We start from the raw sequence: 14,515 nt of genomic DNA on the forward strand, positions 1-14,515 counted from the left end.
GACTGAGAAGGGCACTCGTCCACTCGATGGAGAACTTGGTCTAGCTTAGGAAGCCCGTCTCCCGGCCGGACCGGTGCTGCTCTCTGAACGCCGAGCTGGAGCGGGATCGCCACTCCGCCACCCCCGGCCGGCGACGCGCGTCTCGGGCTCCCCAGCGGGGCCAGGGGACGGTCAAGGGCCGGGGGCGGCCCGTCCGGGGTGGGCTGGCGGCCGGGCGCGCGTGCGGGGCACCGGCTACGCGGCCTCGGCCGCCCTGGCCCGCGAGGCCCTCCGGATGCCCGCGCTCGTCCTCGGCGTCGCGCCCGGCCTCCTCGGGGAGCCGCGCGGGTTGGGCGCGCTCCCAGGCGCATTCCTGGCCGGGCAGCCCCTCCTCCTCGGCCTCGGCCCGGGGGCTGGCGCCTCCCCGCCTCGCCGGGGCTGTCTCGTGCGGGCGGCTGCGGACGCTCGTGGCCCGCGCGCGGCGCACCTGGACCCGAGACGGCGCCCGCCGCGCTCCGGGGCTCCCGCCGCCCTCCCTGCGCCAGCCGCTGCCGGGCCGCGGCGTGGGCCCGGCCCGAGGCGGGGTCTCCCCTTCCCCAGCCGCGCGGTTCCCACCGGCAAGATGGTGCCCAGCTGTCCCCGCGCGCTCCTGCTGCCGCTGCTGCTGCTCCTCGCCTGCCCCGCGTCGCGGGCTTCCCAGGTCAGTGCCCTCCCGCCTCTCGCCCGTCCGGCTCGCCGGGGAGGCAACGCCAAGGACTTGGGCTCGTGGCTCGGCGCTTGGAGGCTTGGGCAGGGAGCGCGGAGCGGCTCTTGGGACCCCCCCAGCCTGTCACCTGAGCCGCATCGCGAGCCGGGCGCCTGGGAAGACCCGGGCTGGTCCAGCGGCGCCGTCTGGGCGACAGCCTCGGTCCGCGGGGGACAGGGCTCCGCGTGACGACCGTGGGTCGGAGGAAGGTGACCCTGGGATGTATGAGACGCCGGGCTTTGGTGGGGCTCCCCCCTGGAGCTCCTGGTCACCCCGTGAGGGTGGAGACTGTCCCCGCCCTCCAGCTCCCAACATTCAAATTTCTAACTGAAACCTCTTTCCCACCGCCGCCGATTTTAAGCGCGCGCGGAGTCGGCGAGCGGCGTTTGCGCTGCGCGGGCAGACGCGGCCCGGGAGGTCTCTGAAGCCGTCGCATCGCGCGCTTAGGGGGGCCTTAGATTTGGGACTGCATTTTCTTGCCCACCCTGACAGACAGCTTGCCGTTTCGTTTTTCTCTCCCTGCCGTTTGTGTTTGTTGGAGTCTCACTGGGTTTATTTATGGGACCAGATTCACTTTTTATACTCACCAGTAAGAACCGATGGTTAAAATTGAGATAAGAATGCAGATATAAATACATCTTCCCATAGGTGGAAGGTGGAACTGGAATTGCTGAATTCTGAGCCAGCAACCGCCAGACTGGCCCTGGCGGCGGGAGACCCCTCCCCTGTGGCTGGCGTGGCGCGTGGCCCAGCATCACCAGCCTAAGCGGTACCAGTGGCGGAGGCAGAAGGAAAGCCTGCATTGACTCACTGAAAGCCCCATGAGTGCCCGGGTCTTGGCTAAGCATCATCCACGCCCTTAAATCTCAGAGCAGCCCTATGAGGTGGGGAGCACTGTCATCCCCATTTTGCAAAGGAGAGAACGGAGGCCCAAGGGGATTGTGACTTACTTAAGGTCACATGGCCAAGGAGTAGTCCCTCTCCTTGGATTCCAAACCTTTCCCCCTTCCCCGCCGACACTGGTTTATCGTCTAAATTCCTGAAGCAGGCGGGCACACTCACAGCCACCTAGAAGCCCCCGGGGTGCAGGAAGGAATTCCAGGCAGGGAGAACGCAGTTGAGACCGGAGGTGGGTGGTGTGAGTGCAGAAGTTGGGAGTAGGGGGCGCCTGGGAGGCGCAGTTGGTTAAGGGCCCCACTCTTGATTCGGGTTCAGGTAGTGATCTCAGGGTCCTGATCTCGGAGTGATGAGATCGTCCTTGGGTGGGGCACCGTGCTCAGCGCAAAACTGCTTAAGAGGCTCTCCCTCTGCCCTTTCCCACTTGCATGCATGCGCTTTCTCCCTCTCTCTCAAATAAATAAATAAATAAATAAATAAATAAATAAATAAATCTTCTTCAATAATTAAAAAAAAAAAAAAAAAAAAAGTGGTCAGCAGGAAGCCATTCAGCCACCAGGCAGCAGGGGCTAGTCTGAGGCCACGCGATACCACCAACAGAGCAAGGGATGTCCCACCCACTTTGCAGAAGACAAAACAAAACAAAACACCAGGCCCAGAGGCAAAGGCCAGAAGCATAGGGTGGGCACATCTAGCTGGAGCCCTCAGAGTGGGAGAATGGACAGGACGTACCAGCAGATTCCGGGTCCCTGGCTCTGCCACTGCATCTCCGGATTGCCCAGACAACAGCAGGGACCCTGGCAGCTCTCAGATGTCTATGGCTGCTGCAGAGGCAGAAAATGAGCCCTCTCAGGCTCTGGTCCCCAGTCCCTGCCTCCTTGGGCTTTGTGAGGGGGAAAGGGAACAAAAGGGATTGTCTGTAGAAGTTGGTTTAAAAAGTTCTTGTGAAGGCGTCCTTCATCCAAAGTCTCTGGGCCACCCCCACCCAGGCCCTACCTGGGGGAGCCTGATAGGTAAACCATAAAGAAGGCCCCAGGAACACTCTTTACTGGGCTTCTTCTCATGTCTCCGGTCCTTGCTCTAATAAGCACCCCTTTGCAGAGGCCTTCCCAACCCCATGCTAAATGGGTCTCCTCCCTGCCCTTGTGTTTCCTATTTTGGTTCCATGAAAGGCTCTGGAATAGGATCACATTTGTAATAGTTTCTTCTGGTAGAATTTGAATTTACTGTCTGTCTGCTCCACTACAGGGCCCCAGGGCCAGGGACCATATCTGGGATTTTTACCCAGGGACCCCACATAGCTGGAGTTCAGCAGAATGAAGGGAGTGTGGTCATGCTGGTGCTTCTCTGAGCAGGACAGAGCTGGGCGGTCTCAGGGTAAACCTTGGCTGCACATCATGTCACCTGGGAATCTTCTAGAAATCTTGATGCCAGCCTTATCCCAGAGAATCTGATTCAGCTGGTCTGGGTTGGGGCTCAGGCATCAGTGTTTTTTTTTTTTTTTAAGTGTCCCTAGTCATTTGAATCAGACAGGTGCATGAGACAGCTGCAGACCTAGGAAAGGGCCAAGGGGGCGTGGTTCAGAGTGGACAAAGAATTGGGATCACGAGGACCTGAGGGGCTGTGGCATAGCTGGAGTTGACCTGGTCTGAACACGTGATGAGCCTGGGGCTCTTGAACCCAACAATTAGGCTTGCTGGCCGGTGGAGACGCAGCTGGTGTTTGGAGAGTAAATGGCACTCATGGGACCATCGGCTGCCTCAGGGAGATGGGCAAAGTCCATGGCCATCCAAGGACCTCTAGCTCTAGGCAGTGGGATTTCCTCATAGTAGCCCCCACTGGGGGTCCTCTGCTAACCAGGAAATGTGCTCACTTTGTTCCATTAGGTGTAAGCCCAAGGAAGCATGATAGGTGTGTGTCTGTGAGTGTGTGCATGTGTCTGTGTGCCAGGGCCTGTGAGTATAACTGTGTCTGCATGAATGGGTGGTTGTGTTTGCTACGGGGTGTGTATGTGCGTGCATATCTGTGTGTGTGTGTGTGTGTGTGTGTGTGTGTTACAGGATAGGGGGAGGCTGCTTTCTGGAAGAGTCTGGAGCAGTAGTCTCATGGGAATGGACAGTATCATACCCTCTCCTGCCATCGTCCTCTGTGGCGTTCCACTTCTGTCCCTCTTGTCAGCGCCGGTGTCCTGAGTCACTTTGCAGTGGTTTTGTGATTAGCTGGATGGGAGCAGGTGGTGGTGAGGAAGGAGGGCAGGTTGAGCAGCATGGGGATCCCACGAGTGGGGGCCCTTTCTTAAAACTACTGCCCACTCTGTGGCCTTCCCCCTGGAAGAGAAACAGCCCTGTTGGGGAGACGAGAAAGGGAAATGTAACAACCCCCACTTCTCCTCCCCACAACAGCTCTAGGCGGGCAAGGAAGGCAGGGTCTCAGCTTCCTCCTTGCCTGGGGGGTGGTTCAGAAGGCTTTCCCTTCCCCAAAACTTCTCCTTGTGAACAGATGTCACAGGGTTTCAAATTCCACCATTAGAGGTTCATTCTTTTGGTGAGCTTCTCCCATTGGCTTTTTACAGTTGAATGAAGAAAACCTCCAGTTTTTGGAACACATTGCCATGATTTGTAGCATAGAACTATGTTCCATATGTGGTAACTGCCACCACAGTCAGGAGACTGCACCGCTGCCCAGAACTGATCTGTCCTTCATTGCCGTAGTTTTGTCTTCTCCACAATATCATACAAATGGAATCTACAAACTCATAGCCTTTTGAGTCTGGCTTTTTAAAATTTAGCATAATGCAGAAGAGAAGAGTCTTCTGTGTTGTTCCAGGTCTGCACAGTCGTTTTACTCATAGTTTGACGGAATCAGATTCCGTGGCCTAGGCGTACCACAGTCTGTGCATTGGTTCACCCACTGAACGGAGTGGACACCTCTAGTGTCATTTCTCTTTTTTGGTGATCACGAATGAAGCTGCTATAAACATTCTCATGCAGCTTTTATGTGTGTGAATAAATACGAATATTCATTTCTCTCAGGCAAATATCTAGGAGTGAGACTGCAGGGTCATACAGTAAATGTAAACTTCACTTGGTAAGAAACTGCCAAACAGTCTTCCATATTAGTTGCATCATTTTACGTTCCCACCAGCAATGGATAAAAAGACTCTGTCACTCTACATGCTCACCACTTAATAATGTCAGGTTGGTTGGTTTGTTTCCAAGCCATTCTGATAGGTATGTAGTGGTATCTTATTATGGTTTTCATCTCCATTTCCCTAAGGACTACTAAAATTGAGAATCTTTTTTGCCTAATATTGAGAATCTTATTTGCCATGAGTGGTCTATTGGGTAAAGTGTCTGCCCCTTTAAGAAATGGATTAATTTCTTACTGTTCAGTTGTGGGTGTTCTTTATATAGTCTCATTACTAGTCTTTTTCAGGCATGTGAACTGGAAATATTTTCTCTCAGTCGGTAGCTTGTCCACCCCAGAGCAAACATTTTAAATTTTGGTGAATCTAAACTGATCATTTTTTTTTTAATTTTTATGGATCATGCCTTTGATGTCAAGTCTGAGAACTCTTTGCCCCGCTCCAGGTCCTGAAATTTCTCTTCTGTATTTTATTCCAATTTTTTGTATAGTTTTGCATTCTGACATTTAGATCTGTGATCTATTTGGAGTTAATGTTTGCACAAAGTGTGAGTTTTCTGTTGGGGATTGCTTTTTGCATATAGATTTCCAACTGTGCCAACATTGTAGAGAAGATGGTTGAGTTGCCATTGAATTATCACCACAACTTTGACAAAAATCAATTCGTCATGCAGGTACAGGACTATTTCTGCCAGTAACCCACTATCTTGATTACTGTAATTCCTTAGTAAGATTTCAAATCAGGTAGGTTTTAAGATGTTGTTATTCTTTTCCAAAAATTTTTTTTTAAAGATTTTATTTATTTATTTGACAGAGAGAGATTACAAGTAGGCAGAGAGGCAGGCAGAGAGAGAGAGTAGGAAGCAGGCTCCCTGCTGAGCAGAGAGCCCGATGCGGGACTCGATCCCAGGACCCTGAGATCATGACCTGAGCCGAAGGCAGCAGCTTAACCCACTGAGCCACCCAGGCGCCCCAAAATTGTTTTGACTATTCTAGTTTCTTTTCCTTTCCATTAAAATCTTAGAATTAGCTTGTCTATTTCTTCTAGACAAGAAATTCTTTTGGAATTTTGATTGGGATTACATTAATGCTATTGATCGATTAGAGGTGAATTGGCATCTTAGCAATATTGGGTCTTCCAGTCTGTGGACATAATACATCTGTCCATTTATCTAGACCTTTGATTTCTTTCATCAACATTTAAAGATTTTAAAAATAAATATGCTTTGTTAGATTTATACCTAAGTGTTTCATTTTTGGAGCTCCTTTAAATGGTATTGTTTTATTAAATTTTCATTTCCAGTGGTATATTCCTTGTATATGGACATCTAATAGATTTTTCTTTGTTGACCCTGTATCCTGTGATATTGTGGAACTCACTTATTATGGAGTTTTGTTTTTATTTTTTATTTTGTAGATTCTCTCTAGGTTTTTTACATAAACGATTGTGTCATCTGTGAATATGGGCAGTTTAATCTCTTCCATGCTAATTTATGTGCCATTGGTTTATTTATTTAGCCCTATTACACTGACCGAAACCTCCAGTACTATGTTGAATAGGGAAGTGAACATCCTTGCCTTGTTCTAGAACTTAGGGAGAAAACATTCAGTTTTGGGGGGGGTTACGTTAAGTGTAGGTTTTTTGTAGATGTCATTTGGCAAGTTAAGATTTCTTTCAAAACATAATTTGGGAGAGTATTATGAATGAATGTTGAATTTTGTCATGTGCTTTTTTTCTGCTTGAATTGATATGATCCAGTGTTTTTTCTTCAGTCTGTTAAAAAGATGGATGACCAATTGATTTTCTTTTTTTCTTTCTTTCTTTCAAGATTTTATTTATTTATTTGACAGAGAGAGATCACAAGTAGACAGAGAGGAAGGCGGGGGTGGGGGGTGGGGGGTGGGAGAGAAGCAGGCTCCCTGCTGAGCAGAGAGCCAGATGCAGGACTTGATCCCAGAACCCTGAGATCATGACCTGAGCCCAAAGCAGAGGCTTAACTCCAGATAATCCTAACTGGTTGTGGCTTTATTTCTCTATTTATATATATATTTCTCTGTATTCCTCTGTATTTATGGGATTGCATTTGCTAATATTTTGTTAGAATTTTTGCCTGTTTTCCTGAGGGACATCGGTATAGGGTCTGCACATTGTGGCCCTGTGGCCACATCCAGCACCCACCCCACCCCCACCCCCGCCCCCACAGTCAAATCTGGCCACACCCATATATTTATATATTTGTGCAGCTGCTTTTTGCCCTACAATTGCAGACTTGAGAGGTTGCATCAGAAGCCATATGGGCTTCAAAAAAGGAAATATGTACTTCTTGGCCCTCTGCAGATAATGTTTGCCGACCCCTGGTCCCGTCTTTGCAGGGTCATGTTACCCGGGTAGTGCTGGCTTCATAAAATGAGCAAAGTGTTCTTTGTCTTCTGTTTTCTGGAAGAGATTGTGTACGATTTGTCAGTTCTTGAAATGTTTGGTAGAATTTACCAATGAAATCATGAGGGCCTGGAGACTTCTTTTCTGGAAGGTTTTGCGCTATGAATTCAATTTCTTTGACAGATACAGAACTGTTTGGGTTAGCTTTCTTCTTTGGGTAAGTTTTGGTAGTTTGTGGCTTTCAAAACATTGATCTGTAGTTCTCTCTCTCTTGAGACAACTGCTTCTGAATGCCCTGGAGTTTACTCCACATTCTAAACAGCCAGTGTCCTGTGATGACAGATAGATACTCTGTTCCATTGTTCACACAGAGCCAAATAGTCTACTAGGATTAACGCTCTTTCTTGTGCAACTCTGTGGTTGTCTTGAAGTTTCTCCCTCTTTGCCTTCAGTTGAATACATAAGCACAGTGGTTTCTAGCTCTTTTCCTATTCCACGCTCTGTCCGGGCTGCTTTCCCTTGGAGCCTGTATTCCCCAGTCCCGCTGACCCTGACTTTGGCTGCCTGCTCTTCTGAGCTGGAGTCTATGTTTTATAGATCATACCTCTTCCTCTTTCTTGGCTTCCTCCCTTGTTTTTTTGAACGCATCCCCAGGAAAATGATGTTTTAATTTGCAATCGTTAGGCATTCCCAGACCACTTTCCTACTGTAGCTATTACCATTTTTCCACACCGACCCTTTAAAGCAGTCAGCAGTAGCACCGCTATCCCCAGGCTGTCCATGGGGGTCTTGAGGCGCCCCGGAAAGTGGCTGCGGAAACCTCTCGTGGGGAGCACGGCCACGGGCAGGAAGAAGTTAGGGGAGGACCGCTGCCCCACCACTGTCCCCTCCTGACTGAGTCCAGGAAGGGGGGATCCGAGGCGGAGTCCTTGGTCTGCGATGAATGACATGAGGGGTCAAAGGGGGAAAACCCAAGGAGCTTGTCTGTCCCCAGCAGAGCGGGGGGCCGCTCAGCCCGGTCAGCGGCGCTGCTGCGTCGGGTCCATCGCCGGGCCCTGCCCCGCGTCTAGGCTGACAGGGCTCGTTGGTCACTTCAGAGCTCAGAGTGGAAGGACACCACGACTGACGAGGGGTGTCTGCAGGGATGGATGGGGATGGGCTGAAGCGACAGGCACAAGGGAAGCCATCCAGATTCCCTACTTTTTGAGAGTTTGCATGGGGTCACTTCACTTTTAAGGAGGACCTACATGAGGACCCGTTCCCGCTCTCCGAAGGAAATCCCAAGAGGATTTTCGCTTTTATGAAAAAAGGCGCAAAGCAAAAACAGCGATCCGCGTTAAGTTTTGCCGCGAGCGGGTAAAGCCGCGGCCGCACCGCGAGCTGCGAGAGTGGCGCCACCCAGCGCCTCCCCCGGAAACTGCACTCAGCATCTCAGCCTCCGGCCGCCAAATGGGGTCTGGGAGCCTCTGTGCTTTGTCTGGGGAACTTTAAATAAACTTCCATATAAATTAATGGTAGTTGCATCTTTGCTTTACCCCACTTTGGCTTGCAAAAAGGTTTCCGAGGAACGCTCCACTTTCAGATACAGGGGGTGGAGGGGTTGGAGGTGAACGGACCCAGATTTCACAAAACAAGTATTCGGTGCCTCCAGAAGCCCAGGTGCCAGGATCAAAACAGACAGGGACCCAGCTTTTGGTTTTGAAAGAGCTGTCCTGGATCTGAATTCGTCAGTCCAGTAGGGTAAGTGGAGCTGGGCTCAGCTGGGCTGTTCTGCTGCTCTGCTCCAGACCCGGCCCCTCGGGACTGACACCCTCCTCCATGTGTGGGCAGTTGCCACATTAGCTGGGGCCGGTTGGTCTCGGGTTGTGGGATGCATCTCTCGGCTCTGCCCACACAGACTCTCTTTCTCCAGCGGCTAGCCTGGCCTTTTCCCATGATGTGGCGGTAGAGGGCTGAAGCTGCGCACAATGCACGAGACTTCTAGAGACCATGTTCTAAAATGAATCTGGCCTGGGTCCCCTGGGTGGCTCAGTCGGTTAAGTGTCAGGTCATGATCTCAGGGTCCTGGGATGGAGCCCTACCTCCAGCTCCATGCTCAGCAGGGTGTCTCCTTCTCCCTCTGCCCTTCCTTGTGCTGTCTTTCCCTGTCTCTAAATAAATAAATAAATAAAATCTTAAAAAAAAAAAAAAAGAACCTGAGATTTGGGGGTTGTCCAGGTATGGTGAAGGAAGGGGTGACACAGGGTAAAGGGGCTAGCCAAGTTGGGATTGTCTAGTTTGACTAATTTTAGAGGGGGGCAGTGCGAGAGATGGGGAGGCTGAGGGGGTGTTAGTGCCTCACACAGGCAAGAGCCAGAGAAAGCAGGGGAATGATTCTGGACTCGTTGGCTGTGCTGGGGGTGGGGACAGGGTGTTGGGGGTTTGCTGCCTCTAGGAGTGTGCTAGCCCTGAGAGGGGCAGTCCGAGCCAAGTCGGCAAGGCCCAGATGTCAAAACATCAGATACAGAAACTAGACAATACGGCTAATCCAGATCCAGCCTTGGAGCTGGTCTTTCACTCCCACTAATTCTGTTCGCCAAGGCAAGTCACAAGCAAGTCACAAGGCCAGCGTAGATCCAGGAGGTGAGAAAACAGATTTCCACCTTTTTTTTTTTTAAAGATTTTTTTATTTATTTATGAGAGGGAGAACATGAGCAAGAGAGTGAGAGAGAGCACAAGCAGGACAGAGGGACCAAGGGAGAGGCAGGCTCCCCGATGAGCAGGGGGTCTTACATGGGGCTCCATCTCAAGACCCCGGGATCGTGACCCACTCTGAAGGCAGATGTTTAAATGACCACTGAGTCACCAAGGTGCCCAGATTTCCATCTTTATGGGGCCAGCCGCACAGTCTCCTTGCGGATGATGGGGATGGCTGGAGCGGGAGTGGGGGGTGGACTGTAGCTGTTTCTGTCAACTTTCCCACAGAGTCACCCAGAGATGTACTCCAGGCAAAGGTGTGCAGTGAGGACAGGGGACAGAGAGGCCTTCCTGGCACCTTGGGCCTTCTCCAGCAATTTCATCCTCTATCTGGCACCTTCAGGAATGGGCCTCAAGTCCTATCCAGGATAGTCCTGATTACAAAGAAGAATGAAAGCCCCTTCGCTCCCCAAGGGTAGTGGGAAGTGGGTATTGGGTAGTAGGTATTGACAGTGGGGACAGCGGGGACAGTGTGGACAGAATGGGACAGGCCCATTCACACCAGAGGAGCAGTCGTGTCTGACCACACCGAATTCCAGGCAGACCAGACCATCTTGGTCTGTGCAGCTGCTCCCCGCACCGTCTGGACACCAGCCCTCCCTCCATGGCCACCAGCCCTGCCTCCCAGCCAGCTGCCCGTGCTCCCGAAGTCTCCAGACTGTTGACAGAAGCCCGAGTGTGCTGGTCACTCCCTTGATCCGCAGGGACAGTGACGGGACTGCTGGACAGCTGCCAACCTTCTCAAGGCTCGTGCAGCCCGAAGGGACATGGGGACATTGGGGCAGGTAGAACTTTCTACATCCTTTCAAACCGCCAACCAGAGTCTTCCATGCTTTTCGGTAACTGCCTAGGTCCTAAAATTAGGCCATTACATTTTCATGAAAGAAAAAATAAGTCCCTATACTTTGACAGGATCTACATCTACCCACTCCAATAAATAAAGCTATACCTCAAGGAAGTAATCATTTTTTTTTCCTTGTGTATGGGAAGATGTGGGCCCCTCTGGCAGTCTGGGCACCTGAATCTCCCTTGGGAGGAAGCTAAATGGGAAGCAAGGCCCAAGCCACTCATCCTGGGGTTGGGTTTCCATGTAAGATGGAGACACGACAGGTATACACATCAAATTCTGGGGAGAGCTGGGGAAAGGCTAGCGGCAACTCCAGGCAACTCCAAAGCCCCCAAGCTGTGTGTTGGCCCCCCTGAGGCCTTTTGGATCGGCCAGTGACTCAGACATTTCTCTTTACTCTGGAGATTAATGTACCTCTAGAACCTCAACAGAAGAGGAGGCACCCTGCAAGCCCCAAAGGAACTCTTCCCTCTGCACACCTGGGCTGTGTCCCCCATCTCCGCAGGAGGGGCTGGGGTCAGAGAGCATCAGCTGTAACTGGGCACATGGCCCAGGGAGCCGAGGGCATAGATGCTTCCCAGCTTCTCTGAAGAAAGGGAAAGCACCGCAGAGTTCAGGGCAGGGAGGGGTGTCTGTAGAATCAGAGAAAAAAAAGAAACAAAGAGAAGCTGCTTCCAGAGAAGTAGCAGTCATTTACACTGTAGTGAGAAAACATAAAACAAGTGAGAATCCTCGGAATATGTTGGTATCACCTCAGGGGCTCCTGTGATTTGGGCCTTTTGTCTGATTGCATGATTCAAGATTTTACCCTCCCAGAAGGACGCTAACACATAAGATACTGTGCTCATTCCACAACTATGTCCTGAGAACCCATTCTGCTTCCGGGCCCAGTGTTGTTCCGGCCTGGGGAGGCTGCAGGGCCCCAGGCACTATAGCAAGTGGAAAAGACTCACAGTACCTGATCGGTGTCTTGGCTCCCACTCTTCCTGGCTGAGTGCCCTGGGGCAAGTTTCTGCCTTTAAAGAATCCCTTTCCTCCTATGAACACTGAGGGTAAGAGACACACACACATCTCGAGGACTGTAGTAATGAGGAAACGCCATTTAGAGCATGTGTTCACTGTAAGTGCTCAGGATGTGGTAGGCGAGGGGAAGCTGAGGAGGACACAGGCCCTGCTGTCATGGAGCTTACCAAGCAGGGAGAGGAAAGCAAGATAAAACTGAAAAGTATCCAAAGGCAGACAACTGAATTGGGGTGCTGTTTTGAAGGAAGGTCAGGAGGCTACTGAACACTGAGCAGGCAGGTGCTCTCTGAGAGGGGACTTCTCAGGGAAAGTGGAAGCACAGGACCTGACTTCTGAGGACCAGGGGCAGATGTTCTGAGCAGAGCAGTGCAGATGCCCTGAGGTAGAAACGAGCTTCCTGAGGCATGTGGAGAGACTCAGAGGAGGTCCAAATACCGGAGTTCAGTGGACAGAGTGGGATGCTCAATCTCGGCACAGCTGGCAGGGGCTGGGCTTGATCAGGTCTGTAAGCAGAGTCATAGTCCCCAAAGAGGTCTATATTCTCATCCCTGAAACCAGTAAACCTGACCTTGATTTTATTTTATTTTTTTAAAGATTTTATTTATTTATTTGACAGAGATCACAAGTAGGCAGAGAGACAGGCAGAGAGATGGGGGAAGCAGGCTCCCCGCTGAGCAGAGAGCCCGACACGGGGCTCGATCCCAGGAACCTGGGATCATGACCCGAGCCGAAGGCAGAGGCTTTAACCCACTGAGCCACCCAGGTGCCCCCTGACCTTGATTTTAGCCCAGTGAGATCCATGTCCGATTTCTGACCTACAGAACTATAAGAAAATAAATTCATGTTGTTTTAAGCTGTTGTTTTTTATTATTATTAACACATAATGTATTATTTGCTTCAGGGTTACGGGTCTGTGATTCATCAGTCTTACACAATTCACAGCGCTCACCATAGCATATACCTTCCCCAACGTCCATCACCCAGCCACCCCCATTCCTCCCACCCCCCTCCATTCCAGCAACCCTCAGTTTGTTTCCTGAGATTAAGAGTCTCTTATGGTTTGTCTCCCTCTCTGGTTTCATCTTGTTTTATTTTCCCCTCCCTTCCCCTATGATCCTCTGTCTTGTTTCTCAAATTCCTCAAATCACTGAGATCATACGATAATTGTCTTTCTCTGATTGATTTATTTCACTCAGCATAATAACCTCTAGTTCCATCCACATCATTGCAAATGGCAAGATTTCAATTTTTGATGGCTGCATAACATTCCATTTTGTGTGTGTGTGTGTGTGTGTGTGTGTGTGTGTGTGTGTGCATCACATCTTCTTTATGCATTCCTCTGTTGATGGACATCTAGGTTTTTTCCACAGTTTGGCTGTTGGGGACAATTGCTGCTATAAATACTCGGGTGCACATGCCCCCTCAGATCACTAGATTTGTATCTTTAGGGTAAGTACCCAGTCGTGCGATCTCTAGGTCATAGGTAGCTCTATTTTCAACTTTTTGAGGAACCTCCATGCTGTTTTCCAGAGTGGCTGCACTGGCTTGCATTCCCACCAACATTTCCCCTTTCTCCACATTCTCGCCAACACCTGTCGTTTCCTGACCTGTTAATTTTAGCCATTCTGACTGGTGTGAGGTGGTATCTTATTGTGGTTTTGATTTGTATTTCCTTGATGCCGAGTGATGTTGGGCACTTTTTCATGTGTCTGTTGGCCATCTGGATGTCTTCTTTGCAGAAATATCTGTTCGTGTCCTCTGCCCATTTCTTGATTGGATTATTTGTTCTTTGGATATTGAGTTTGATATGTTCTAGATTTTGGACACTAGCCCTTTATCTGATATGTCATTTGCAAATATCTTCTCCCATTCTGTCAGTTGTCTTTTGGTTTGTTGACTGTTTTCTTTGCTGTGCAATAAGTTGTCCAGTTTATGCTGACTTGTTACAGCAGGTAGGGAAGGAATACAGTCTTGTCAGCTCCATGGTCAGGAGTTGGCCTCATTCCCGTAGGTGGGGAGCCATTGGCAGGGTTTAAGCAAGGAAGTGATGCAATCTGGCTCTGATCTCTGACCTTGGGAAGCATGGATCATAGGGGCTAGGGTGAGGACACAGGGAGAACAGGTGGGACACATGCCTTGGGCCAGTGCAGGATCATTTTGGTGTCGCCGGTGCCTACCCACCCAAAAACCCCTGGAACTGTTCACTGGAGAGTGTAGAAAGATCCAGAAGCATAGCACATCTTTTACTGAGCCTTCACCCTCCATCCCGGCTAGTTATCATTCCAAGAGTGATGACTCCCAAGATTCCGAACCTCCCACCATGCCCAAGTTCAAAGCAGCCATTTTATCCATGCCATTAGCTTTGCCCAGGCTGCCTGCTGGCTTCAGGCCCTCCCTCAGCTCTGCCCTCTCTCCTCCCCCTCTTCAGAGTCAACCACAGGAGACACGGTTTTCCAGTAAAACCCAGATGCAATTTTCATAAATCTTGGGTCATGTGGGAACATGCACACCCATGTGTGCCACACACGGAAGTAGCCAACTAAGCCTGTGTGAATGTTCCTGGAAGGGTCTGTGTGTGTGCCGGGGGACAGCCTGTGGGGCGGAGAGTGGCCACCAGCAGACCAGCGGGGGGCCTTCTCTGAGCCCCTAATCCTGGTTCCCAGAGGCTGAAGAAAGAGGCAGAAAATGCTTTCCGAATGGCCATCCAGAGGCAGCGTGGCACCCAAGGCAGCCGCGCCCTCCACCCCGGGGGTCCCTTAGCCTC

General features: G+C 50.7%; 1 protein-coding gene across 1 annotated transcript in view; it reads left to right on the forward strand.

Moving 5' to 3' along the window:
- The first annotated feature begins 383 nt into the window (after positions 1-383).
- The window catches only part of FBLN7 (fibulin 7), a 49,445-nt gene continuing 35,313 nt past the window's right edge, over positions 384-14,515 (forward strand). The window contains exon 1 of the mRNA XM_059405605.1: positions 384-679. Within this exon, the coding sequence (XP_059261588.1) occupies positions 602-679 (78 nt within the window). The 5' untranslated portion in view covers positions 384-601. The remainder of the gene's footprint in view (positions 680-14,515) is intronic.

The sequence above is a fragment of the Mustela nigripes genome, chromosome 7 (assembly GCF_022355385.1).
Source record: "Mustela nigripes isolate SB6536 chromosome 7, MUSNIG.SB6536, whole genome shotgun sequence".
In the NCBI taxonomy this organism is placed as follows: domain Eukaryota; kingdom Metazoa; phylum Chordata; class Mammalia; order Carnivora; family Mustelidae; genus Mustela; species Mustela nigripes.